This window comes from Epinephelus lanceolatus, chromosome 22, assembly GCF_041903045.1.
Source record: "Epinephelus lanceolatus isolate andai-2023 chromosome 22, ASM4190304v1, whole genome shotgun sequence".
In the NCBI taxonomy this organism is placed as follows: domain Eukaryota; kingdom Metazoa; phylum Chordata; class Actinopteri; order Perciformes; family Serranidae; genus Epinephelus; species Epinephelus lanceolatus.
Window position 1 is genome coordinate 16742167 of NC_135755.1, and position 26628 is coordinate 16768794.

General features: G+C 41.5%; 2 protein-coding genes across 2 annotated transcripts; both read left to right on the top strand.

The window, feature by feature from the left end:
- Positions 1-511: 511 nt before the first annotated feature.
- Positions 512-16092, top strand: LOC117246153 (protein mono-ADP-ribosyltransferase PARP14-like). The gene is made up of 7 exons (XM_033609905.2): positions 512-789; positions 3226-3344; positions 3585-5645; positions 6410-6646; positions 6977-7201; positions 11682-11751; positions 11913-16092. Exons 1-7 carry the CDS (start codon positions 615-617, stop codon positions 12995-12997), a joined length of 3972 nt encoding a protein of 1323 aa, XP_033465796.2. The 5' UTR covers positions 512-614; the 3' UTR covers positions 12998-16092.
- Positions 16093-18214: 2122 nt separating this feature from the next.
- On the top strand, positions 18215-26117 carry LOC117246158 (tripartite motif-containing protein 16-like). Its single transcript, XM_033609910.2, has 7 exons — positions 18215-18571; positions 20224-20598; positions 20768-20863; positions 21404-21637; positions 23517-23673; positions 23752-23811; positions 23894-26117. The coding sequence occupies exons 1-7, from the start codon at positions 18320-18322 to the stop codon at positions 24421-24423; spliced, it is 1704 nt and encodes a 567-aa protein (XP_033465801.2). The 5' UTR covers positions 18215-18319; the 3' UTR covers positions 24424-26117.
- The last annotated feature ends 511 nt before the right edge of the window (positions 26118-26628 follow it).

Genomic DNA, 26628 nt, shown 5'->3' on the forward strand with positions numbered 1-26628 from the left:
AGTACCAACTGAGCATGGTTTAAACACCACAGCCTACCTGAGTATTGTTGCTGACCGTGTCCATCCCTTATGACCACAGTGTGCCCATCTTCTGATGGCTACTTCCAGCAGGATAACGCACCATGTCACAAAGCTCAAATCATCTCAAACTGGTTTCTTGAACATGACAATGAGTTCACTGTACTCCAATGGCCTCCACAGTCACCAGATCTCAATCCAATAGAGCACCTTTGGGATGTGGTGGAACGGGAGATTCACATCATGGATGTGCAGCTGACAAATCTGCAGCAACTGTGTGATGCTATCATGTCAATATGGACCAAAGTCTCTGAGGAATGTTTCCAGCACCTTGATGAATCTATGACACCAAGAACTTAAAAGGGGGTCCAACCCGGTACTGGCAAGGTGTACCTAATAAAGAGACCAATGAGTATACTGTAGTTGTTTTCTATTATAGGGTTAACTAATGAAATACTGCATGTGCCTCCTCCTATCCTATCAGCACAAGAGGCGGAGTTTCTCCATCAGACTGGAAACATGTAAACACATCGCTGCTCACATCGGCCGCTGCAGTACACGCTTGGCCTTATTGATCTATTCTCAAGAGGTAAACTATGGATAATATTTACAGGTTCCCCGTTTTCTTTGAGTGCCACAGCCTGACAGAGGAGCAGGTGAAGCGGGTGCAAACATATTTCCGTATTCGCCGCAAATCTGACGGAGGAGAGAGCGGCAACCTGAGCAGGGTGGATGATAAAACCTACAGCATTGCTTTCAGATATCAGAAAGGTAAGTCATTAAACACAGCACGTTAATGATTAACTCATGTTTACAATTGTGTCGCGAGCGGTCGCGAGCTGTGTATTAATGTGGGTGGTCAAAGGAGCACCCATTTGAACTATAAAGTAAATGCATCAACTATAGCCTATTAATTAAATTTATTCGCCTGGAGAATAAAATGTGAACTGTATGTATAGGCAGCTATTGTAATAATGTGTTAAACTGTCAATGACCCCACTGATTCGACAGGAAATCTGCGAGACTGGGTCCTAAACAGCAAAGGCATTTTAAGTTTCACTTTCCCGAGAAGGTGAAACTTAAAGGGTAACTCCGCACATTTTAAAAATTCATACACGACACTCCTACGGTCTGAATAAGTCCAAAAAATATCAGTAAACATTAACAAATCTCCCACTAATTCCAAAACATAGAGTAGTAAAACTTAAATTTGTGATGTCGTCAAATATGCAACCAGTGGATAGTGTTGTGTGGTGGCAAAACAACTTCGTCACACTGCGGTCACAGTAGGGGTTAAATGAGCAACACATATCACTAGGTGAGAAGTTCAGTTTCATCAAAACAAGTAACCTTAGAACATGGGTATACAAAACATGCAGAACACATTATGGTTGAATACCAAAACTTTCCATCACAGTTGTCTGCTTTGTGTTAAAATGAAAAGGCCCAAATTGTGGCCATCTTTGGAGGCGATCTCTGTTTAGTCCTGGCAGCAAGAGGTAAAAAAAAAAAAAAAATCCTTCGTCAAATACCACTATATAAACTCGAGCCCCTCTACCATAGAGTACAACAGCAAAAGGGGCGGCCATTTTAGATTCAGTTCTCTACAATAAAACACAGAAAATATACCTGACAGCAAGAGGCAAGAATAAACACGACCTTAAAGACTCATGGGCCTACACAAATTAAGTGACACAGGAAAATGTTAGCATAAAATTAAAGTATGAACAAAACACGGACATGGATACATGGATATTACTATGAGAGCAATTTTACTTAACTCTCCTATGGAGTACAACAGCAAAAGGGGAGAGGTAGTGATGACTAAATGAGGCCTCATGAACCACTGTCTTTATTTTCTGAAGCCACCAGATGGCACTGTCTGTTCAGCAAAGGTTTGAAAGCACACTTAATTGCAAGTCCTTCAGCCTTTATCTTTAAACCAAGAGCCCTTGAGCTTCATTTGGCCATCACTAGGGAGAGGTAAGCCGTGGGGTACCCCCAAAGGTGAACATTGGGGTACAGAATCTGAGTCAAACGTTCCACATATTGACTGCGGAGGCCTAAGCGTGTCAGGTAATAACAACTAAAACAAATTTTGTGTACATTTTGTGTACAGTAATGTACATTTGACTTTGTTACACATATTACTGCTGTATAACTGACCCTGTTACATAAAGACTGAAGCTGCTCCACAGACAATGAATTGGGAAAGATGTTACAGAATAGATTACACTGAGATAGGGGTGCACAATATTGGATTTTTTATCTGATATGCCGATCTATAACAATTTGTTTGGCTAATATAATATTTGACATCCCAAGTTTGACTTATCAAGTTTGTTGGCTTTGAAAGAGAGTAGCTCATGTCCACAAATATTCAGTAAACTTTATAGACTGAATCACCAGCCGAAATCCTATAGAAGTTTTGTGGATATGATTTTACTCAGCACAAATATGAAAAGACATGTTTGTGGATAGTGAAATATTTGTTGAACATGGTACACATTTGCAGATTGTCATTGGTGGGTTACAAATAAGAAAATCCAATACAAGCTTTCCAATGATTATACTTCACATTTGTGGATTTTTTTTTTTGATTTTTTTTTTTACAGATTTGCTGTGGTAGAAATTGGACAAAATTATGCTAACAAATACAAAGGGAGTCACAAATGTCCCACAAACTTAGACACAAACTGACCGGAAGTGATCCACAAATGTGCAAAACCAGTTCACATTTGTAAAACCTGTAACGTTTTAAGCAAAATTAAAGTACCTGGTTACAGAGTAAGTTATACACATCAATCTATATTTTCATGGACATGACTTTACACAAGACAAATGTAAAAATAAACATGTTTGTAGATAGTTTATAGATTGTCTTGTGTGGGTTACAAATAATAAAGTCCAATAAAAACTTCCATAGAAATCCCTCAGTACTCCCTAAACAGGCCACTACATAATGCCTTCGCCATTTTGTAGTGCTGTTTGAATGTATAGTGGGAATTTTTATACCCTATATAGTGGACTCAAAGTATCCCACAATGCATTGTGAAAAGTAGTGTACAACTGATGGTCACTAACCAAGCGAGACACAAAGTGAGAGACAAAGAATCTCATCAAGTTTAAAGCCTGTGTTTTTCTCAAATAAACAGCAATGCCCTTGTTTAAAACTCACAATAACTAATGTCACATGTTCTGTCTTAGATCAGCAGAGGGTCCTGCGGAGATCTGAGCATGTTGTGGATGGTCTGGTGTTCACTGTCCGAGGCAGCCTGGAACCTCTCGCTTCCTCTCCAAGTCAGGATTTTATCGCACCAGAACAGGTCAGCACAACATTTCTGTCAGTCAGTGAAGGTTGTTTATGTACAAAATCAATTTTTATTTACAAGTTCCCTATTTCATGCCATCATGTAACACTGAAGAGGTTTTATAACACATCATAAACTCTGTATATTCATGTATATGTTCATAAACCAATAGTAAGCTCTTACAATCCAACTGTTTCTATGTGACCAGGACCAGTCAACTGTTGCTATCATTATCTGGATATCTCCTTTCAACAGAGCCCACAGTCCATGCCTGCCTCAACACCTCCACCAAGTGGTGAAGAATACAAACTACAATTTGATGCTTACCTCCTTCGTTACCTAAAGGAATGTCCAAAGGCTGTGAGAAAATTGCAGACAGAACTCGCCTCTGTTTCCTGCTCTGCTCAGCTTTACCCGGAAGAGGAGAAAGTTGTAGTTTTCCGTTTAGCTCAACCTGGTGCTGCAGATGATGTTAGCAACTGGAAAGCAGAGGTAGACAAACTCTTTGATGGCTACCTGTGCCACTATGAGTTAGACTCTCACAAGGTCAAAGCTTTGCTTCAGTCCTGCAGCTCTCCTCAGACCACAGATAAAGTAAAGGTGTACAGCGAGGTTGGGATGGTTGTTGTTGTTGGGGAACGTTCCCAGGTGAATGCCAGGTTGGCGGAAGTAGACAGGGCAGGTTTAAATATGAAGCAAACCAGCATTCGTCGAGTGGGAGAGTCCAAGCTTAGTCTCCTCTGGAAAGAGACTGAGCACAGCCTACGACGAGATTTTCCAGGCCTGAAGGTCACGCAGGGAGCTGCAGGTCAGTTAGTTTTGGAAGGTTCTGCAGAGGAGATTCTTAAGGCTGGTGAATGGATCTCTGATCAGGAGAGTTTGGTGTTAGAAAGGACAGTTCCTGACATGAGCCCACATTTTTTGGCCTTCTTGAGAAAGGCATACGGAGGTCCAGGGGTGCTAGGTGACTTTTTAGGGGTTGGTGACAAGGTGGAAATAGAATTACGAGACACGGAGCTGCGGTTCTTCTCCCTCTCTGCTGATAAGCTGGATGACACAGAAAAAAAACTGCATGAAATATTCAACGAAGTCAAGATTGACCTTCCTAACTGCTCTGTTGTGCCATCTGAGCTTCGGGAAAAGCTTAAGTCCAAGACAAAAGAGATAAACCAAGGCCAATACAGGGCTCAGGTTGTGTTTGGCTCAGACAGCACAGTGTGTATACTGGGCCACACCAAAGAGGTTGAAGAGCTGAATGAAGCCGTTGCACAGTTTATTTTGGACCAGTCTAGTGTGCAAAGCATAGTCCATGTGCCTTTCTCAGAGTTAGCACAAGAGTTGCCACAACTACTGGAGCTGCATGGTTTTGATTATTCAGGGGTCACCTTAAATCCTTTAATGTCTTCCTCTGGGCCCGCGGTGGTGCTTGAAGGTGAATCCAGCAAAGTGACGGAGGTCAGAGACAGACTTTATCAATTTCTGGACTTAATTCTTCAGGATAGAGTAACCATTGACCCGTTAGTTACCGTAAGATATACCCAAAGCCCCACTGGGAAAGATGAACTAAGTTTTGCACATAATTTTGCATCTCTGAGTTTAAGTGAAGAAAACACAACAGTTGCTGGCTACAGCCTTTGTGATGGGCTCCAGGTGCTGGTGTGTCATGGTGACATCACCAAACTGGAGGCTGATGCTCTTGTGAATGCTGCCAATGAAGATCTGGACCATGGTGGAGGTGTTGCTGCTGCACTGAGTAAAGCAGGTGGCCCTCAGGTGCAGAGGGAGAGCAATGCTTTAGTTAAGAATATTGGAAAGATTTCTACAGGCGATGTGGTAGTGACCACGGGGGGGAACCTAAACTGCAAGAAACTGCTGCATGCTGTTGGGCCTGTAGGTGGAAAATCAGGTGGCAAAGAAAGGGTGTTGTTGGAGAAAACCATCCAGTCAGCTCTGAATTTATCAGAACTCTTGGAGTTCCAGTCCATAGCCATGCCCTGCATCAGCTCAGGGACGTTGGGTGTTCCTGTCACTGTGTGCTCTGAGGCTATTGTAACTGCTGTTAAGAAGTTTGGCAGTCAGGGGGGGAGAAGTCTGAGAAAAATCATCCTGATTGATAATAGAGGAGAGGTGGTGAAGGCCATGCAGGAAGCATGTGACCGGCTTCTTCAAGGGATGAGTACTGGAAACAGTGCACCAAGCAATCAGGGGTTCCAGATGGGTGCTGCTGCAGAAGACACTGCAAGAGGAGCCACTGCTGAATCTTCTGGAAATGGCGTCTGTTTAGAGATCATTCAGGGAACCATCGAGACCCAGCAGGTGAGAAACTTATCTGAGAATTTAAGAAAGTGAATCAGGCCTGTTCAGATGAGAAAATGATTGTACTGGAGGATAAGATCAAGTCTTGGCATTATTACTAATGTTTGGGATACTTGCACAAGGGCTTTTCCATATGGCAGGCACGACATTATAAATGGATTTGCTTATCTCGATGATGTCTTTATGAAGCCTTTCACCGCTAGAAAGACGGTCTTTTCATCAAACTAGGTTGTCTATGCAGCAGAAAGATGCAAATACTTTTGAAATCGGTGCCACACTGGCAGTGACATTTGCTTCTGCGCAAGAGGCAGAAAACCTACAACTACCAGAATGCACTGCGCAAAATGCTACCTTGTCTGTTTTGACACAGGAAACAATATTGTCAACATTTTCGGCAAGAAGTAGGCCACAGAGTGACAGAATCTTGGTTTATATTTGATCAGCACTGCTTAGTCTTACAGAAGTTTTTCCAGTCTCCGTTTTTACGGTACAGAAAACAGAATGGCGCCCACTTCCTGTTCACAAGAAGTGAGCGAGTGGCCAAAACAGTTACTGCAGATTCAAAGAGAAAAACTGTGCTTCAGGTCTTTCTAACTGTCTGTGTCTGGTACTGTAGACTACCCAATTTGGAAATCTATATAAATATGACTAGAAGTTCCTGTTAACAAGGACAACCACTAGGAATAATCTGAAGGAATGAGAAACTTAGATAATTTACATAAACTGATGTTTATTTACATAAACATCTCTTGCTCTCCGTCTAGGTGGATGCTGTGGTGTCACCCATGGTTGGTCATGATCCTCTCTCTACCCGTGTTGGAAACACTTTATTCAGTATGGTTAAATCCCACCTGACTGCAAGGTTCAGGGAAGAACGAGGAGAAGAATCAGAGCCTGGTGACGCAGTCCTGGTGGAGGGCTTACCTGAACTTCCATCTAGTGCAGTGTTCTTCCTCAACCTCGTCCCCTGGGATGATGACCCATATGGAACTGCAGTCCAGGTGAAATAGTGGAGGACTCTTTTCAGCTGTGTCTTAACTAGTGATGGCCAAATGAGGCCTCATAAACCACTGTCTTTATTTTCTGAAGCCACTAGATGGCGCTGTCTGTTCAACAAAGGCTTGATAGCACACTTCATTGCAAGTCCTTCAGCCTTTATCTTTAAACCAAGAGCACTATCTGGTGGGGTCAGAAAATAAAGAAAGTTTTTCATGAGGCTTCATTTGGCCATCACTAGTCTTAACTTCTTGTTTTAGGATCAGTTTTCTGCACCATATTATAGTATTTCTTGTGTCTAGCCTTAAAAATCGTTGAATTCTGACCTATTCCAGGTCCTGAGATTGGCCATCAACAACATCCTAACTTCCTGTGAGAGGAGAGGGTTTGAATCTGTCGCCTTCCCTGTGCTCGGTGCTGGGATTGCCCTGCGTTTTCCTGACAGCGTGGTAGCCAGGGTTGTACTGGAGGAGGTTCGTGAGTTTGAACGGAACCGAGCCAGTGGAAAACCATTCCTGGTCCGTATCGTCATCCACCTGACTGACAACGAATCCAGTGAGGTAATGGAAAAGCATTGTACCATAAACATATTTCAGTGCTTGAAATATCACTTGCATATGCACAATAGTGGATGTAAAATTTGAGCTGTGCACATAATTCTCAGCTCTGCACATCGGAGCTGTCATTAATGTATGTCAGGGTTTTTCAGTTACACTTATGAATGCAGCAAAAAAACAGCAATGCTTGTGCAGAAACAGAAAAAAAGAGCTATCAATGCTATTAATGCACAGAATCATAACACGTGTTATAACATCATGCTTGCCATATGGAACCTCATGACATTTTTCTTGGAGGTCAAGTATTTAGAAAAATACATTGGACATGGCAACGGCAATCATTTTTACAACAGTAAAGTCAATAAAATAGCATATATATTATAACAAAATAGGCCTGATGGGCCTGATATATATGATAATATATGGATTTTCTTAAGTGCGGCATGGTGGTACAGAGGTTAGCATTGGCGCCTCCAGGGGCGGATCTAGAAAAATATTTATGGGGTGGCAAGAGGGGGGCAGGAATTTTTGAGGGGTGGCAACATATGGCAGATGTATTTAATCACAGTTATCACAGTTTGATGAGAAATAGTATGTTCACACTACATAAGGGCAAGGGCTGCCATTTACAAACTCATACAGACAAACTTAATCTCATGCAATCAATGTCTTGCATTTGAGGTTTCATGTGAAACAGTTCATATTAGGAATAAGTGTTGAAGGAGGTTCAACAAACTCTGAGTCTAACCCTGAACTCTGAGTTGATTTAGTCTGAGATGGGAAACTCTGAGTTAGCGGTTCCAGAACAGCTGATTTGAGTTAGTCAACTCTGAGTATGTTCACTCACAAATAAAAGACAGCGCCTCCATTTTAATCCAGTGGATGTAGAGATATTAATGCATGTGTAGCAGACGGTGCTCATTTATCTTTAAAAGAAGAGCCTGAGTCAGAGCAAGGAAAGTGTAAATAAGTTAACCATAAAGTTAATAAAAAAGTTTTATTCAGTGTAGGGATGCACCGAATATTCGGTAACCGAATATATTCGGCCGAACATTGCAAAAAACCACACATTCGGTATTCGGTGGAATAAGTTAAAAGCAAGGCCGAATAATAGCGGCGTGTTTTGATAACGCAATCAAACAGCGTGCGGTGACGGACGGAGTAAAATGTCGGCAGTGTGGCGATCCGTCCGTCACGGCACTCGCATTTGCGACTAAAAATAGTTTTGAGCAAGCAAAATAGGCTTAAATCATTCAGCACGCTGTGCGAGCAGCCTACAGATTTCAACCAGCAGCAGAAACGAAAGGCGAATCCCACCGATTGTGGGTTGAACGGGGGTCACAGACACAGACAGTAATGCATTCCTGTCAAATACGGCGGCCATCGGCTTACCGGCGACGGAGCAGTCGGCTCCAATAATATCCTCTTCTTGGCGTCATGACTGCCCAGAAGTACCTGAACAGCTGAGCCAGCCGAACACAGGTATGTGACGTGTCAGAGGAGAAACGAGCCTTTCACATTTCTCTCTTTCTGGCAGTAACGGTCCACATACCTCACCGCACTTTAGGGACTGTTCATTACTTATGAAGGGACTGTCAGGGGAGGAGGGTGGCTGGTTGATTCTTATTTTATTTATTTATTTTATTTTGATCCCCCCTATGTTAATCACTGATTGATGCTGTTTTTGAAGTATGAATAAGTCAATAAGTAATTTATTCCATTGAAATATCATTGATGTATTATAGAAAACTGATTTATCTTTTCATAAATGACAAAAGGCACATCTGCCTCATTTTCGCTGTGGTATCGTGATACTACTCAGAACCATGATACTTTCACTGGTATCACACAGTGGATCCCAATTTTGGTACCGTAACAACACTAATCTGGAGGGGGTTCATCTGCAAAAACTAATGAAAAACTAAACAATGATATTCGGTATTCGGTACTCGGTATTCAGCCAAGCGTTTAATAATATTCGGCTTCGGCTTTGGCCATAAATTTTCATTTCGGTGCATCCCTAATTCAGTGTTGTCCGTTTATTCATCATTTATCAGACTTACATTTCCTTAATGAAGATAAAGTGGTGGAATCTGACTGTGTATCAGGCTGTAGATACATTACATTATATTAATAATATATAATAATATATTTGTTCAGATTTAATCTGATGGGGGAAAAACACAGGAGGCAGCAACTGAAAAATAGGAAGATTTAAAACACATAGGCTAGGCTATAGATCAAAGACATAAAGACATGACTGTAAACTCACAGTCTGACCCAGTAATAATATGTTTGGTGATTTGCACTTGAAAAGACGTTGAGGTTAAAATACAGTAGATTTGAAAATGTTGCACATCTATTTGTATCTTGACTCAACAGCATTCAGTGACTTTATTTCAGCTACAAATGTAGTAAATTTAAAGACATTGAAATGCTGCACTCAGAAATATTAACATATAATCCCCAATATTAGGCTATAGGAATTATGTTCCATCAGTCTGACCAATGACATCAGAGATCATTAGTCATTGATACCACGTGTCTAAAGCTTCATACCGATTTTTAAAATTTAAATAATTAGACCTACACATTATGAGCAATAAACATTTCGGAACTGCTCTAACAGACTGACAGTCTGATCCTTGTGCAGTGTTATAAAAAATAATAAATATAAAAAGGACAGAGGTTTGATTCTGAGCTGAGGATGAATTCTCGCTGTGTAATATTTGAATGGAAAGACAAAAACTGATGTCCAAAGAAATGATTGATGTGCATAAATTCAGTAACTTAAGACAGTCCTGAGAAACAAACTAATATCCAGCAGGATTTAGACTGTGACAGACGGTAAATCTCCGCTAATGAATGCGCTTCGACACACGCTTTGACACGGACTGAATGAATGAGGAAATGAAACAGCGTGTAAGAGGGAGGAGACAGAGAAAAACCTAACCTGCTCACAGACTCAGTTGCCATGGTGAATGACTCAGAGTTTGATTTACCTCTTTCTGGAACTGAAACCCCAGAGTTTCCCTCATTTCAGGGTTGACATACTCAGAGTTTTCACTAAACCCGCTTTCTGGAATAGGCTACCCCTCTGGCTCCGCTCAGTTTTCCAAACAAAGCAGTCTCTTGCCGCTCTGGCATTATCTCGTGCTGCATTCAGTGCAGTCGGACATTGGAAATTCGCGCTCATAAAAAGGCAAATTGGCCATAACTTTTCTTTGAATTCATTGCTGCCAACTGGGGTGGCAGCAGGGGTGACATGGCTTTCTTTTAGGGTGGCAGTTGCCACCCTATGCCACCCCGGTAGATCCGCCCATAGGCGCCTCACAGCAAGAGGGTCCCTCGTTTGAACCCAGGGTTGGGGACTCGGATCCCATGGTGGGGAAGCTCTTCTGTGCGGAGATTGCATGTTCTTCCCGTGTCAGCGTGGGTTTACTCCAGGTTCCTCCCACAGTCCAAACAAAAGCAGGTTAGAGGTTCAAATAACTAATCTTATTCTTAAAAACAAGAACAAGTTGGATAAAGCATCAGTATGAAGACAGGGTCACCTCTAAAGCTAGCTCTGTTGTCTCAGACTCTCAACATCTCCTCCATATTGAGTTTTGCATGCTTCCATCAGGGCGGAGGGTTTGCCTCCCTAAATGCAGCACAGATTGCCCTTTGTCCCGTCTGCTATCGCTTATCTTAACCAGCAGTGACTATTAATGTCCATGATTTACCCCTGACAGTGTGTGATACTGGATACTGTGTGTTCTGTTTTGTAAAGTCTTGTTGTACTCATGACTGCTGTCTGTATGTCAAATTGCCCCTCTGGGACACTTAGGTTTACCTCAACTCACCTCACCACACCATACCATACCATACCTGAACTGACCTGAGCTGAGCTGAGCTGACCTAAGCTGACCTCACCATACCATACCATACCATACCATACCATAACCATACCTGACAGGGCCTCACCTCACCTCACCATACCTCACCATACCTCACCATACCATACCATACCTGACAGGGCCTCACCTCACCTCACCTCACCTCACCTCACCTAAACTGACCTGACCTGACCTGACCTGACCTTACCTTACCTTATCTCACCTCACCTCACCTTACCATACCATACCATACCATACAAGACCTGACCCAACCTGACCTGACCTTACCTTACCTCACCTCACCTCACCTCACCATACCATACCATACCATACCATACAAGACCTGACCTGACCTGACCTTTATACCTTGGGTGATGCTATTGTGTGCAATTAATTTTGTGTCAACAATACTTTTATGAAAGCCACATCTATTTTTACAAAATGATTACGTGTACTTCTCACAGTTGATTGTTGTTGAAGTAATTAATCTGTATAAACACTTGTATTCTCAAAGTGTTTAGCAATAAACATCAGCTAACATTTTTCCTGTATCATGAGTATGTACTGAAATTGGCATAAATCCATGTACTTTCTTGTCTCTGCAGGTCTTCAGGTCTGTCCAGGAAGGTTTACAACTCAAAGGATTCACAAAAGATGTTCACCAACCAGACAAAGGTGGGTACAGATACTATACGACAGCAAAGAATTGTAATTCGGCCCTGAATTACTGTTACTGTTGATTAAAAAAAAGCACAAGAAAGCTACTCCTGAAAGCTACAGAACTTTAACCAGCAAGAGACATATATATACCTAACAGACATGTTATTTTCTTCTAGTGTCAACTACAAGGAGGATCATCCTGCTGGGGAAAACTGGATCTGGGAAAAGCAACCTAGCTAACACCATATGTGGAGAGAAATTGTTCACCACAAACCATACCCCCAACTCTGGAACGCAAGAATGTCAAGCAGAAACCAAATCCGTCAACGGAAGAAGCATCACAGTGATCGACACTCCTGGTTTCTTTGATGCAGTCCGGTCTGAGGAGGAGCTGAAGCCTGAGATAGTGAGGTGCATCACAGAGTGCGCTCCTGGGCCTCATGCTTTTCTCATTGTGCTTAAAGTGGAGAAATTCACAGAGCACGAGCAGGCTGTAATCACTAAAATATGCAAGTATTTCTCTGAAGATGCTTTAAAATACGCTGTGATTGTCTTCACTCATGGTGACCAGCTCCCTAAAGGAATGAAGATTGAGGAGTTTGTCAGTCAGAATGAGAATCTGAGTGATCTGGTGAAGAAGTGCGGCGGCCGGTGCCACGTCATAGACAACAAATACTGGAAGAACAAACTGCAGAACAACTACAGGAGCAACCAGATCCAGGTGGAGGAGCTGCTCAACACAATAGACAAGATGGTGATGGAAAACAATGGAGGCTACTACACCAATAAGATGTTTCAAGAGGTGGAGAAAGAAATACAGATTGAGGAAGAGCACATAAAACAGTCATCAGAAAACATGCCACCAGAGGAGATCAGAAAAAAAGCTCAAACTATAGTGTACAATAAAGTTTTGATCAAAGTGGCAGGTACTACAACAGGAGCATTGTTAGGAGCGTTTTTTGGCATAGCAGCAATGGTTGGATTAGTTATCACAGTTTTGAATAACTGCACATTAATGAAACTTGTGAAGAAAGTTCCAGCATTAGGAGGGGCAGCAGCAGTAGGAGGGGGAACAACAGGACTGGCAGTTGCTGGAGGGGTGTTGGGTGTGGCTACCACAGGCATGGCTTTAACAGGAGGAGTAATAGGTGGTAATGTTGGACTTGAGGCAGCTGAGAGAGCAAAAACTCCATGGGAGGCAGTAGAGCTGGCAGCTAATGATGTCATAAACAAAGCAGAAGCTACTCTCAAGCTCAAATAAGAAGCAGTGTGTAGAATTTAGTGTAAGTTTTTGGCCAGGAGCCAAACTATCTGCAGCCCGTCACGAAGGGTCGGCTTATTACCAGGGTTCTCAATTAACTTTTTGGATCACCAGCCAGTGTGGCTGGTAACTCTCTAAAGTTACCAGCCAGTCAGAATTTCCACTAGCCAAATTTTTTCCGGTGAAAATAAGAGAGATAATGAGTGCCACTGAATGCATTTGATCATTTTATTAACATTGTTGGCATGAAAAACGCACAGAAAATACAATACATACAACAAAATATACACAGAAAGTGCAAACATTTCATTTCTGGATCAAATGTCTTCAGAGCTCTCTGAACTAATTTCTTCAGAGCCCCCATCTGAATCTGAGCCACCCTCAGTTCCTTTTGTTCGGTGTTTGTGCACAAACTCAGGCCTGAGTGAGCGCAAACTGTCAGCATGCCAGATGTCAGTGGCTTTGCTTGGATCGAAGTCTTTGATGTCAGGTGAGCACAACTGGGTTTTAAGGAGGTCAGAGAGGGTCTCACCTTTCAGGCGTGAGCGCCTGTCACTCTTTACCTGCTTCATAACACTGAGCCCTCTTTCACAGTCAGCTGTAGTTGCAGGGATGGTGAGGAGAGCATCAAAAAGATTAAGGACGTCAGGACACCGATGGCGCAGCATTCTGTTCACAGTAGGCCAGGTCTTCTCAAAGGTTCCTGTAGCAGGGTCAGACAGACAATATGCATTATGCACTTGCAAAACAAATTATACATTTTCAAATGCAACTTTCCTGGCCATCACATTTTTCCTTATTCCGTCTGAAAAGGCGAGCTCGAGCTTATGGGCCATGCAGTGGATCCCCAGCACATATGGTCTGTCTGCACGCAGTTTTGTAACTACACCATTGTTTACTCCTGTCATTACAGATGCTCCATCTATGGTGAGGGCCACCAGCTTGTTCTTCCAATCAGTGCTGACTTCACTGTCCATTATACTGCACACAGCTTCAGCTATATTTGTAGCATCTGGCTTTGAGACAGCTTTTACCCCGACAAAATCAGCTTTGACCTTCCCGTCACTGGCACTCCTGACGTAGACTATCTCTTCTTCCATCACTGCACTGTCCAGGGATCCATCTGACATGACCAAGATGAACTTGCCGTCTGATAATCTTGCTCTCATCTTTCTACTCTCATCCTCCGCTATGTAGTGTATGAACTCTTTTGCCTGGTGGTCATTTGTGTATGTCTCTCCTATCTTCAAGCCCTTCTTCCTGTCCACACTGAAATTAATTTTCGGGTAAATGAAGCCACTGTTATCACCTACAACACAGTACATTTCGGTGAGATTTTTTTCTTTTTGAATCCCACAAACGTAAAGTTCCAACTGCATCTATGGAAGCATGTACTTCATTCTGTATCGCATTAAATGCACTGATTCTGAAACATAAATAGTAACGTTAATTCACTTACTCACATCCATGCGAAGTCGGTGAAAGGCCTGCCCTTTTTTCCGATGGCGTGGGCATTTCGAAAAAGTAGCTGCATCTTCTCCAAATCAGACTTCTTCAATAAAGCAAGGCTTCTCCCAGCAAGGCTCTCTTTGATACGACCTGTCTTGGCGGTTTTAATCCTTTGGCTCTCCTGATGACTTTGGGCACTCTCATGGTCCTTTACTGCCTCGACTTTAAAATTATTAGTTCCCACCACGAAATTGTTTGTTTTTTTTTTTTCTTTCACATACATGCGGCAGTCCTGACAAAACATGATGTTACTTTCGTGATCAAACACAAGCCATTCACGACCCGTCAGCCATTTGGCGTTAAACTTTCTTTTTTTTGTTTCGCACACTCTGTCGCCGATATCCTCATCTCCTGCATTCTTCCTCTTCTCGCCCACAGAAGTCTGTCCCAACCACCGCCGCATTTAGTTTAACTTTACTTTAGCTTTAACTTTAGCTCCACTGCTTTTAGCTAACTCCCTGCTCTCGCTCCGCTCATTTCTCGCGCTGCTTGCACTGCAGACTGTAGCGTGAAATACCAGCATGCGCACAGCCAATGGGCCCATGAAACGTCATCACGTAGCATTACGGCACAGTGTTCATGGTAAATGTAGGAAGTACTGCCAGGGGGACAAATGACAGAGAACAGAACCTATTGCCTCATGGATCACCGGCCAAACTGGCTAGTAAGTTTTTATTAACACCCACCAAAATGAATTTTAACCTGCATTTGGTGGGTTGGCGGGTGTTAATTTAGAACCCTGCTTATTACAGCGCCTTACGTGAGAATGCTAATGGCACTGCCTGGATGCAGTCTTAATTTTGTCCATTTTGGGCTACTGTAGAAACATGGCAGACTCCATGGACGAGGACCCGCTCCTTATGTAGATATAAACAGCTCATTCTTAGGTAACAGAAACACATCTCTTTAATTTCTTTTTTTTTGTTGCATTTTTGAGGATTATTTAACATACGTGGAGAAAATGTGGAAAAAAGACAGTACATAAATACATACATAAAACATAAACAGAAAAGTTGGCAATATCAGCAAATAAACGACAATGATATAATGATAATAAATTAAGAAATTTAAAAAAGAAAAACAATCAAATTACTTATTAGCTGCTAAATGCTCCACTATGTTCACCAGCAGGAAGGTAGAAGCTAAGTTAATAAGAGTGTGTGAACCATAAAACCCAAACAAACGTAAAGGCTCCATAGAGCTGAGGGGAACTGCAGGGTTGGGAGACAACTCTTTGTAGGTTTGACACTTTGAGTGACGACTTTCTTGAGACTCTGAAAGGTGTGGCGGGAAATGTACATGTTGTTCATAAATGTTGTCATTTATAGATGATATAAAAATCATTATAATATGTATATGTATATTGTAATGTCTAAAATAAATGAAAATGATAAGGATTAAAGCAACTGGCAATGTTAAATTATCTAACCGTGGTGGTTTGAATGTGGGCTTTCCAGAACTTTAAGGTGATGGATGATTTCCTTTTTACCCCCTGACCTATTTCTCTATATTATACCATTATTTTATACCATTATTTATTTGTTATAAATCTGTTGACAACAATAAAAGCATTTATTGCTTACACAGCTTTTTTATGTGTGTGTTTTGTTTTATTACCAGGCTGTATGTCCTGCAAGCTGTGACCAGTGGGCTCCCTAAAGCAAGACAAATGCTTTGTTTAATCAGGTGCCACTGAGGCATGTTCTGTTACATACTGTAAAGACAAGGCGCAACAAGTGCATCAGCAATGTTGGCATTAATGAAACCTCATATTGTGATTATCATACAGTGGATGCAGTAACAGGAGATATTATAATGTAAAACCTTTTCTTCTTCCACAAGGACTTCAGAGGTCACGTCAGGCAGTGCTAATAAAAGGGTTTCTCTGTTAAAGCTGCATCTGATGTTTGTTAGGTAATTGGTGACACAGGATATTCAGATGTGCAGTGGTGAAATGTAACTAAGTGTATTTACCCAAGTACTTGATTATTTTCTTTTCATGCCCCTTTTGAATTTACTCACACATTGTACTTTTTACTACACTACATTTATCTTTTACAAATTAAGACTTTTTGCCAAAAAACATAAGAAGGATTTATAAAATCTGATTTTTTCTTGTGATAAATTAGTCTACCCAACAGTACATAAACAAACAGCTGAAAAAAATGAGTCAATTAATTAATTAGTTGCTTAACAGAAAATTAATTGGCAACTATTTTGATAAATATTTAAGTAATTTTTATTGATTTTTGAATAATTTTTCATTATTATTAGATTTTTGAGATTTTTTTTTGTAATTCTCTTTTAATTGGTTTACAAAAACAATATAAACACATGTAAACTAAATCCACAACCAGCTGAACATAAAGACCTTGACCAAAACAAAACAAAACAAAAAGTATAAATTCATATCAAAAGTTTTATGAGTATTAACATGAATAAAAATCATACTATAAAGAGAACAAATAACAAATAAATACATTGTGCTAACAAGGATGTTGAATTAAGACATACACATAGAGACAGTGGAAGGCTACTGATCACTTATTCAGACACAATCAGGTCTAACGTTTGAGACATATGCTAACCATTTTGTCCAGTTCTCAATAATAATTTTATTTAAGCAAAGAATCTGAATACTTTCTCTGCCACTGCAGATGTGTATATATACCATACCTGAATTACACAGTTATTTAATTCAGCTGTCCCCAGCTTCTTTTTCACAGTTATACATACTTTTCCTCTTACCTGTGATGCAAGATTTAGTGATGGCCAAATGAAGCCTCATGAACCACTTTCTTTATTTTCTGACCCCACCAGATGGCGCTCTTGGTTTAAAGATAAAGGCTGAAGGACTTGCAATGAAGTGTGCCATCTAGTGGCTTCAGAAAATAACGACAGTGGTTCATGAGGCCTCATTTGGCCATCACTAGTTGCAAGGTATGATGAACAACACCAAACGTCTGCGATACTCGACAATGTTAACATGACATGAAATTCTAATGTTGTCAGACATGTAAAATATTGTCAACAAATTTTAATTTCAACCAAACTGACGTAAGAGTCCCATGTCTTTTTGACGTCCAGTGCCAGCTGGGTTGGCTTGAAGCACGATAAGGTAAGGCTTGTTCTTAGATGAGTCGTTTTCCACTAAACCTTGTGGCCCCTACTGGCTGGTTAAGAAAACTGAGGAGTCAGCAGTCAGTGACGTGTGATGAACTCAATAAAACAAATCAAATTTTCCAACCACCGTGAATCACCGCAACCACAAGAGATCCTTAAACATACAGTCATAAATGTGCACACAAAATATCAGACTGATAGGTCCAGCAGAGATAATAAATCTGCATTCATTGGAATCAAAAACAATACAGTGGAAATGTTAAAACCAGTATGACACTGAAATATAAATCAAAACTGCATTGTCCCCTAGTCTGTATCACAGACTGGCTGTTAAAAATTTGTAGTCCAAAGCCTAATCCAAGATAACCCTGACGACATCACTGTGACATCATCAGGGTTCTTTCTCAGACTTTGAAAGAGGACATTATACAGTGGTTTACACAGGCTGATTAGTGCTGAGCAGGACTGCTGAAACTCATCTTGGTGTGAAAATTGGTGTCTGCCCCTTTAACATGGTTTCTCTGAGCACACAGCAGGTGATGTCAATTACAGCTGGTGGACATTGGACATTGCTGTTAGCCTCACTGCCTCTGGTAGAAGCAGGGAGCCAGCTCCTTCTTTTCCAACTATTCCAGATGAAATGAAACTCAGCAACGTTCCTGTGTTTTTATAGAAGTGGCTGCCAGTAAAATGGCTGGCAAGCAACAACATCAGCAAGAGGAGCAACGTGGTGTTGAGCTCGACCAGGATCAGTTCTGCTGTTCTGTATGTCTGGACCTGCCAAAAGAACCAGTCACCATTTCCTGTGGACACAGTTACTGCAGACGATGTATTGAGGGCTGTTGGGACCAGGAAGAGGAGAGGGGACAGTACAGCTGCCCTCAGTGCAGGGAGACCTTCAGTCCAAGGCCTGTTCTGAGGAGGAACAACATGCTGGCTGAGGTGAGGGGTGAATTATACCTGCTCTTACCTGTACTTAACAGATAGTATATCAGCTGCATTGTAAATTGTTATCTACTTTTTCCTTCAAACATATACATATTTAAACCACTGCAGTTGTCCCTTCTTCCTGTTTTCGTGTTGCCCCCAACAGTATGTCTCCTCACACTGAATCCTAATGCATATTTCTTGTCTCAAATTTAAAACTGAAATTAAAAAAATGACAAATTTTGATCAGGTAAAATGTTCATTTTTGGTGTAAATCGAGGAATCATTTTTAAAACATTGCAAATAGGGCATTATTGGACATTTTCACTTCTGTTTTTTCCTCATTGTTAGGGACCAAGCTGTGAGGCAACAAGGAAACATGAGTTGTTGACAAAATTGTGGGGTTTTATTTACCCTAAAAAAAATGCATGAAGCTGACTCCCTTCCATCAGTCAGTCAGCTGCTCCATCGGTTGACTGGGCTGCTTGAGATTAGCTGATGTAGCTGGGATGTGAGCTCAGCTTGACATCGTGTCCTGAAATAACACTATGCTCAATCATGTAAATCTGTGTTTCAGTGTGTCAGCAGAATGGGTGATGTATGCAATGGGTTGTAAGGTGCAGAACTCCAACTAGAAACCAGGCCGAAGCCAACTAAACAAGAGTGCAGTGCCGGATGAAGGGAGAGAGCAAAGTGGTTGAATAGCCAGGCTTGAATAAGCTGCCCCTGGGAGACTGGCCAAGTGCTCCCAATTGCACTTACTTAGCTCCGCCAGGGCCTGCAAGACACAGCAGTGTACATTATCTGTAAAACGGAAGTTAGTTCTAAATATAGATAACGCTTATAACAAGTGTAAATTGACACACCGTCCATAAACGTCCAAAACTGATGCTGGATTGGTACAGTGTGTCAAAGTTTGACGCGTGGAGCCAAGACCAAATGTCAGTGTTTGATTAGTTGGGATTGAGAATGCGTTGGTAGTACAGTCATGACATATCATCATTGCATAGGCCACTGCCAGTGATGGGCAAATGAGGTCTCATGAACCACTGTCTTTATTTTCTGAAGCCACCAGATGGCGCTGTCTGTTCAAAAAAGGTTTGAAAGCACACTTCATTGCAAGTCCTTCAAGCCTTTATCTTTGAACAAGAGCGCCATCTGGTGGGGTCAGAAAATGAAGAAAGTGGTTCATAAAGCTTCATCTGGCCATCACCAGCCACTGCAGGCTCTCTTTGTTATCTGTAAATAGCTTTTAACATGCTCATGTTCTGTATGCACACAGGGCTGTTACCAGAACTCCTCCAAGAGCACATAATTGCAAGACTAGTTGTTCTAAACTCCCTTATTAAACATCTATTCTTTTCCTTCATTTGAGGTTTGCCTGGCACTTGTTTAATTATATCATTGTGCCCTCATCTGCAGTGGCACCTGACTGGAGAATTAACAGCATCTACTGCTTATCTTGATGAACCAACTCCCAGTATTCCCATAACAGTAGGGGGATAGAAAAGCACATAAAATTATATTTTCTTTTGCCAATTTTCTGACTTTGGTTCAATTTTGCCCCCAATTTGCCTGGAAACCCAACTATAGTGTTATTTAATTCAAATATCAATTGTTATCTTTGTTATTAGCAACTGCTGTCACTACTTTCCTATCATCCCTAGGTGGTGGAGAAGCTGAAGAAGTCAAGCACCCAGGCTTCTCTCCCTGCAGCTGCAGCCTGTGCCGGACCAGCAGACATTGTCATCTGTGATTTCTGCTGTGAGACCAGCCAAAACAAAGCCACGATGTCTTGCCTGACGTGCTTGGCATCTTACTGTCCAGCCCACATCAAGCCTCACTACAGTGTTCCTGTGTTGAAGAAGCACCAGCTGGTGTCAGCTACAATCCCACTGCAGGAAAAGATGTGTACAAAGCACAACAAGTTGATGGAGGTCTACTGTCGCACAGACAAGCAGCTTGTTTGCACTCTGTGCGTTATAGATGAGCATAAAGGCCACACAATAATTTCTGTGTCAGTACAGAAGGCTGAGACAGAGGTAGACTGAAGTCTCACTTCATTCACTTATCTGTCCACATTGTTCCCTTTCAAAGTCCAGCACTCCCAAATGACATGTAGCCATAAAACATTAATGGTTACACTCCTCTTTTGAGCTCGTCCTAACACGTCAAATTGAAACATTAATTTTAATGCTTTCCTCCTTCCAGAAACGATTGGCTTTGAGTCAAAATAAAGTCCAGGAGAGAATCAGGCAGAGGGAGGAGGAGCTGAAGGAGCTGAGCCAAGCTGAGGAGAATGTCAAGGTGTGAAATGAGTTGTGATAATCACTAGATCTTGACTGACTGTGAATTGTCACTGAGGATAATCTGAACGGGATACTTTTTAAAAATCATAACTACATTCAGTGTCACAAGCCAATAAACAGGCATAACAATGTCAGGTTTGTATATTTGTTTTTTAGCTGCAGCTTGTAAGCTTCCTAGCAATGTAGTGATGGCAAAATGAGGCCTCATGAACCACTGTCTTTATTTTCTGAAGACACCAGATGGCACTGTCTGTTCAACAAAGGCTTGAAAGCACACTTCATTGCAAGTCCTTCAGCCTTTATCTATAAACCAAGAGCGCCATCTGGTGGGGTCAGAAAATAAAGAAAGTGGTTCATGAGGCTTCATTTGGCCATCACTACTAGCAAGTATGTTGGACATATGCCCTATTTTAAAACACTGATAAATTGCCAAGGGGAAGTAATTTCTATCTCAGCCTTCAAGGGGTCAAAGGTCAGGACCAGCTTGTCATAGGTTCATAGGTAAAAAACTTGAAATTAACCTGATGTGTGCTTACAGAGTTGTGCCCAGACTGCGCTGCAGGATTGTGACAAGATCTTCGCCGAGCTGATCTCCTCCATGCAGAGAAGATGTAGAGAGGTGAAGGAGCTAATCAGAGACCAAGAGAAAACTGCTGTGGCTCAGGCTGAGAAGCAGCAGCTGCAGCTGGAGGAGGAGATCAGCAAGCTGAGGAGGAGAGACGCCGAGCTTGAACAGCTGTCACGCGCTGACGATCTTGTCCATATGATTCAGGTATCGGACTCTTTGTCGTGTTATCTTTGACTTTTTGGAATTGGTGTTTTGTAGATGAGCATCTCTGAGCAAGGAAGGGACAGAAACTTTAACCTCAGTGAGGAGGTGTGGTTGACCCTTTTGCTAGGTATGATGCATTTTTTTAATAGATGTGATTGGTTGCCCTTTTGTGGGCCTGCAAGGTGTTGACACTCAGTGGAAATGAAATGAACTGGATTACAATATGAGACTGAAAGTGTTGTCATTGTTTGTGTGATCGCTCTGCTGATGGAAGGTTGAGAAAGCCTCAGGTCATCACTCCTGCACTGTTGCATTTTACCAGTAATGGTGTTATTGCATTGAGTGGGAAATGTGTGTGTATCCCTACTGAGATTGACCACAAACATTATCTGTGCATGATCTGATCTGTAGCATTTCATTAACTAACTGTCATACAGCATTTGGAGAATACTTCCTGTTTGTGTTTACACCATTTTCTCCTGTGCTGAAGAAACTCTTTAGCCTCGTAAAAGTCTCCTCCCTGCTCCTGCTAGAATTTAATCTGAGAAGCTCGTAAGAGATAAGAAGCTTTGAGAATGACTTACCATGACCTAGTCTCAACTTTAAATGGAAATTCTTGAGCCCAGTTCAGACCAAAGATTCGCGACGAGACAAAACCTTTTTAGAACGTTGTAGAGAAAAGTTTAAGCGGTGTGAGCTGGCCATGTGAGCTGGACTCAACTTGGCTGGCTAATTCGCCAATGGCTGGTTTTAGAACGTAAAGCACATCACCAGTATCTCACTATCACTATCCTCATTCAAATCTTAAGAGGCTACAAATTATATTCCGCTGCAAAATAAACCTGAAAAGCTGGAAATCAGAACAGGAGTATGGAGAGTTGTTACATAGAGGTGATATACCATCTCATCTAGTTGTATTGGTGTTAAGCGGCAGGTTTTTAGAACATTGCAGAATGGCACACTGCGAGTAGTTGCCTGTTTCAACTCTGCTCATCTTTTAGTCTAATCTAATCTAATCTTTAGTCTGAACTGGGCTTTAGGAAACATCATAATTCTAGGAATTTTCTCAGAATTTTGTCACTAGGAATGACTCTTTGTGCTAAACAGCTTTGTGAATACCAACCCAGGTCTTTAACTGAAGCCTAAAAGACAAAGTTGGCCAAGTTGAGAAGACTGAAAACAGCCCCATCTCCTAGCCAAAGGAAGCATTGCATCAGATGTAGTAAACTTGTAAGAGCTCACAGTTAGATTTTCAAGTAAAGCAGAAGAGTGAATAAGACAAAGATGGAATACAAACAGGACAATTTATTTTAAAAGACCTTTATTTTTATTAGCAGGAGACAATGTGGAACTACAATAAATGCTTAAAAAGATGCTAAAATTGACCTTAGATATAAGCAAAGATATTATAGGAAAGTTCTTTTAGTACAACAGTTGATTGGTGACAGCTGAAACTAGTCTACAAAACAAACTTGAGCTCATGGCAACCCGGGAATACACAAAAGTTAAGTTTTTACCCTACGTTCTAAGTTAATTTTGAAAAGAGATTGTGTGCATTTAACGGAGAAAATGGAATTTTGAAAAGACAAAGTGCTGAGCGTAAATTGAAGTGTCGTCCCTAAGTGTCCAAAACTGATGCTGGAGGGTACCTAGAGCGTTGTTGTTTGACATGTAGGGCTACCGAACAAGCGTCGATATTTGAGTTGGGAGTGAGAATGTGTTGCTCCTGGACAAAGACATGAATTAAGTATTCTAATTAAAAATCATTAATTACCCCTAATGAAGTGCAAGATGCTGGCTTTTCTGACTCTAACTCAATTTGCCAATATTTCCTAATATATTGTTTTGCTGTCTTCGCCTCTGTCTTGTTTCTCCACAGACTTTCCCGTCTCTCTCCACTTCCTGTGACTCTCCAGACTTTTCGCCAGGTGCTGGTCCTGTGCGCTCCTTCAGAGATGTGACTGACTGCGTGTCTGAGCTGAGAGATAAATTAGAGAGAGTCATGAAGGACACATGGCCCAGGATCTCTGCCACAGGTAAGTAATGTGAGTTCTGACTCCATACAATGGCTGTATTCATGTCCAGCTGTGTTTAAAAATATTTCTTTCTTACAGTCTCTTACATTGACTTCTCCCTGCCGCCAGTACCAAAAACCAGGGATGAGTTTTTAGACTGTAAGCATTTCTATTAAGCTCCTTCATTTTAATGAAATAGTCATTACCATTTCGCAGTGTCAACACTTTGTTTTCCTGACAGATTGCTGTCCCCTCACACTGGATGGGAATTCAAACTACCCGTATCTCCACCTGATAGAAGACAACCGCAGGGTGAGGCCTTCACCCTCCACGTATTCTGCTCACCCAGACAGGTTCACTAAGTTTCCACAGGTGCTGTGCAGAGAGGGTTTGACAGAGCAATGTTACTGGGAGGTGGAGTGGCATGCTCGCACTCTGTCTGCAGCAGTGGCATACAACAACATCCACCGCACATCAGACGAGTCACGTTTTGGGAACGATGACAAGTCCTGGTGTTTGGAGTGCACAGAAAATGGTTACTTGTTCCGTCACAATAACGTAGTAACGAGGGTGTCAGGCCCTCGCTCCGAAAGGATTGGAGTGTATCTGGACTATAAATCAGGCACTCTGTGCTTTTATCATGTCCCCTACCCAATGATCCTGCTCCACAAAGTCCAGGCCACATTCACCAAGCCTCTGTATCCTGGGCTTGGGCTGGAATATGAATGGTATGATATTGGAGTGTTTGCACAGTTGGCTAAGTTATGGTAGCAAAAATGTGTATAACTGCAACAACAATTTCATTGGGAAAAGTTGTTTTTGACAGTCCGAAAAACAAAAAATAGTAAAGATTACTGCATCAATTTGCAGCCCAGTCAGTAGAAGAAAATGTTGGCAGTGTTTGATTCTGTTAAAATGGATACTGTACAAGATATTTGTACGCTTCATATGTATCGTATAAACATTTCTAAAATGCAGTTGTTCGACTTTCGAGTTTCAGCAGACCACTGACTGAGACCAGCCGTCTTTTTCAGTGACTCATTTCCAGCGGTGTTTGTGGCGACAGCAGCGGGGCATTCTTAAGGCGGGATTTAGACCTTTGCATCAAATCAATATCGTACCTATGGCGTAGGCTCTACATAAACACATACTCTACGACGTCACCTGATTTGCACCTCCCTAGAAATTTAATTACATGGTGGGGTGACGCAGACCTTCAGTTTATTTTTGTAAGCTGAAACCATTTCCCTCTGTAGAAATGAAGCTTTTATTTACTTTCATTTCACAGATAAGGAACATCAAATTGTAAAGACAATAAAGCCTCCACAAAAAAAGGCATTTTAAGTCCCATGTGTGATTTATCCTGGCTTCATATGAGTAGAGGAAAACCCTGCCAACCGCTAGGCTAATTTACACATTGGAAAATGCCAGTGGCTTGTGCTAATAACGTTAGCATGTTGTATTTGTGGGGAAAATGTGTCCAGCAAAAGTACCTGCAGAGCAACACAGACACACCACTGCACAAGTATAAATGCTCACAATGGCGTAGACTCTGCATAGAGCCAACACATAACAATAAATCCACCTAGTGTGACGTCAGCGCATTTCCAGCGTCGGTTATAGTGACAATACTGGCTATTTTAAGTCAAACATAACCTTCCTCTGGGTGCCTCTGCATGCTCACTGGGTACAGTGTGTACCATCAAGGCTGAGTCCTTACCGCAGTGGCCGGGGTTTTAGTCCGGTCCGGGCCCTTTGCTTTAGGGCAATCCTCTCTCTCTGCCCATATTTTTTCTCACAATCGGAGTAAAGCAAAAAAAAAAAAAAGCCACAAAATAAGATCTTTTCCTAACCAAAGCGTGATCATAACATAAATTGAAACATAACATATCCTTGGCTGCAGAATACAATGCCAACATTTATCCTGGCGATTGGGTTGCCATGTACCACATAGCTCCAGAGGAGAAACATGGCAAATGCTCTGCACACACACCTCTGTTACACTGTGTTGTATCCCTTCCAGGGCTTTGTAGGTATCACCTTGTTTTGGCAGACCAGATGTTATCAAGGAGGGAAAGTAACAGAGTGTAAAACCTGCAATGAACCCTGCCTTACCCCGGCTGCAATAAAGCCACACTATTCTATGTGTTTCTTGAGACGAGGCAGTTGAGCAGGACATAGTCTACAGTAAAGACTTATTATGAGAGGTTTTCATCCAGGAAGAAGCAGCAACTTGCAAGTTGTTGCAAGTGCTGACTTTCTACAGAGGTTTGGAATATGTTGAAATTACCTGGAAATAAGTCAAACCCACAGAAGCACGAATGCTCAGATATTTGCAGTGTAATACAATTCTGTTACCTGTTGACCTGGGGTGGCACCATGATTACACTGTAAAATGTCTTGATAATTGTAAAATGTAGTATCTTTATGGATTATGCTTTAAAAAAGTACAATAAATTGTTTACATGGAAGGTGTTATCTGGTTTGTTTTTTATAGCAGTGTGGCGTTTAGAAGTCTTTCCAATATCTGCATGGGTTTTCTGCTTCCCTCCCACAGTTCAAACACATGAAGGTGTGAACGTGAGTCTAAACATTTGTCTCCTTATACATTATGTGTTAGCCTTGTAATACACCAGCAACTTACCCAGTATAGATGGCTGGATTTTTATGCACTGCTGCTGAAACGTTAAACATTAAAATAGGAAAACAAACACTACTTAAGTAAAAACAATGATCTAAAATTTGATATGCATCCGTTAGGGAAAAAAAAGTTTCACCACAACTTGTAAAAACAGCTTTAGATTTGTGTGTTGATATTAAAATGTTTAAGGGTTAATTCACCCAAATCATAAGAACTATTGAAATATAGCCATGAAGATACACTTCATTGCTGTGGCTTCTTTCCATTGATTTATTTCCTCTCCCTTTCCCTTTGAGCCAAGGTAAGACTGACAAGTCCCAAGTCTAGTCTTAATG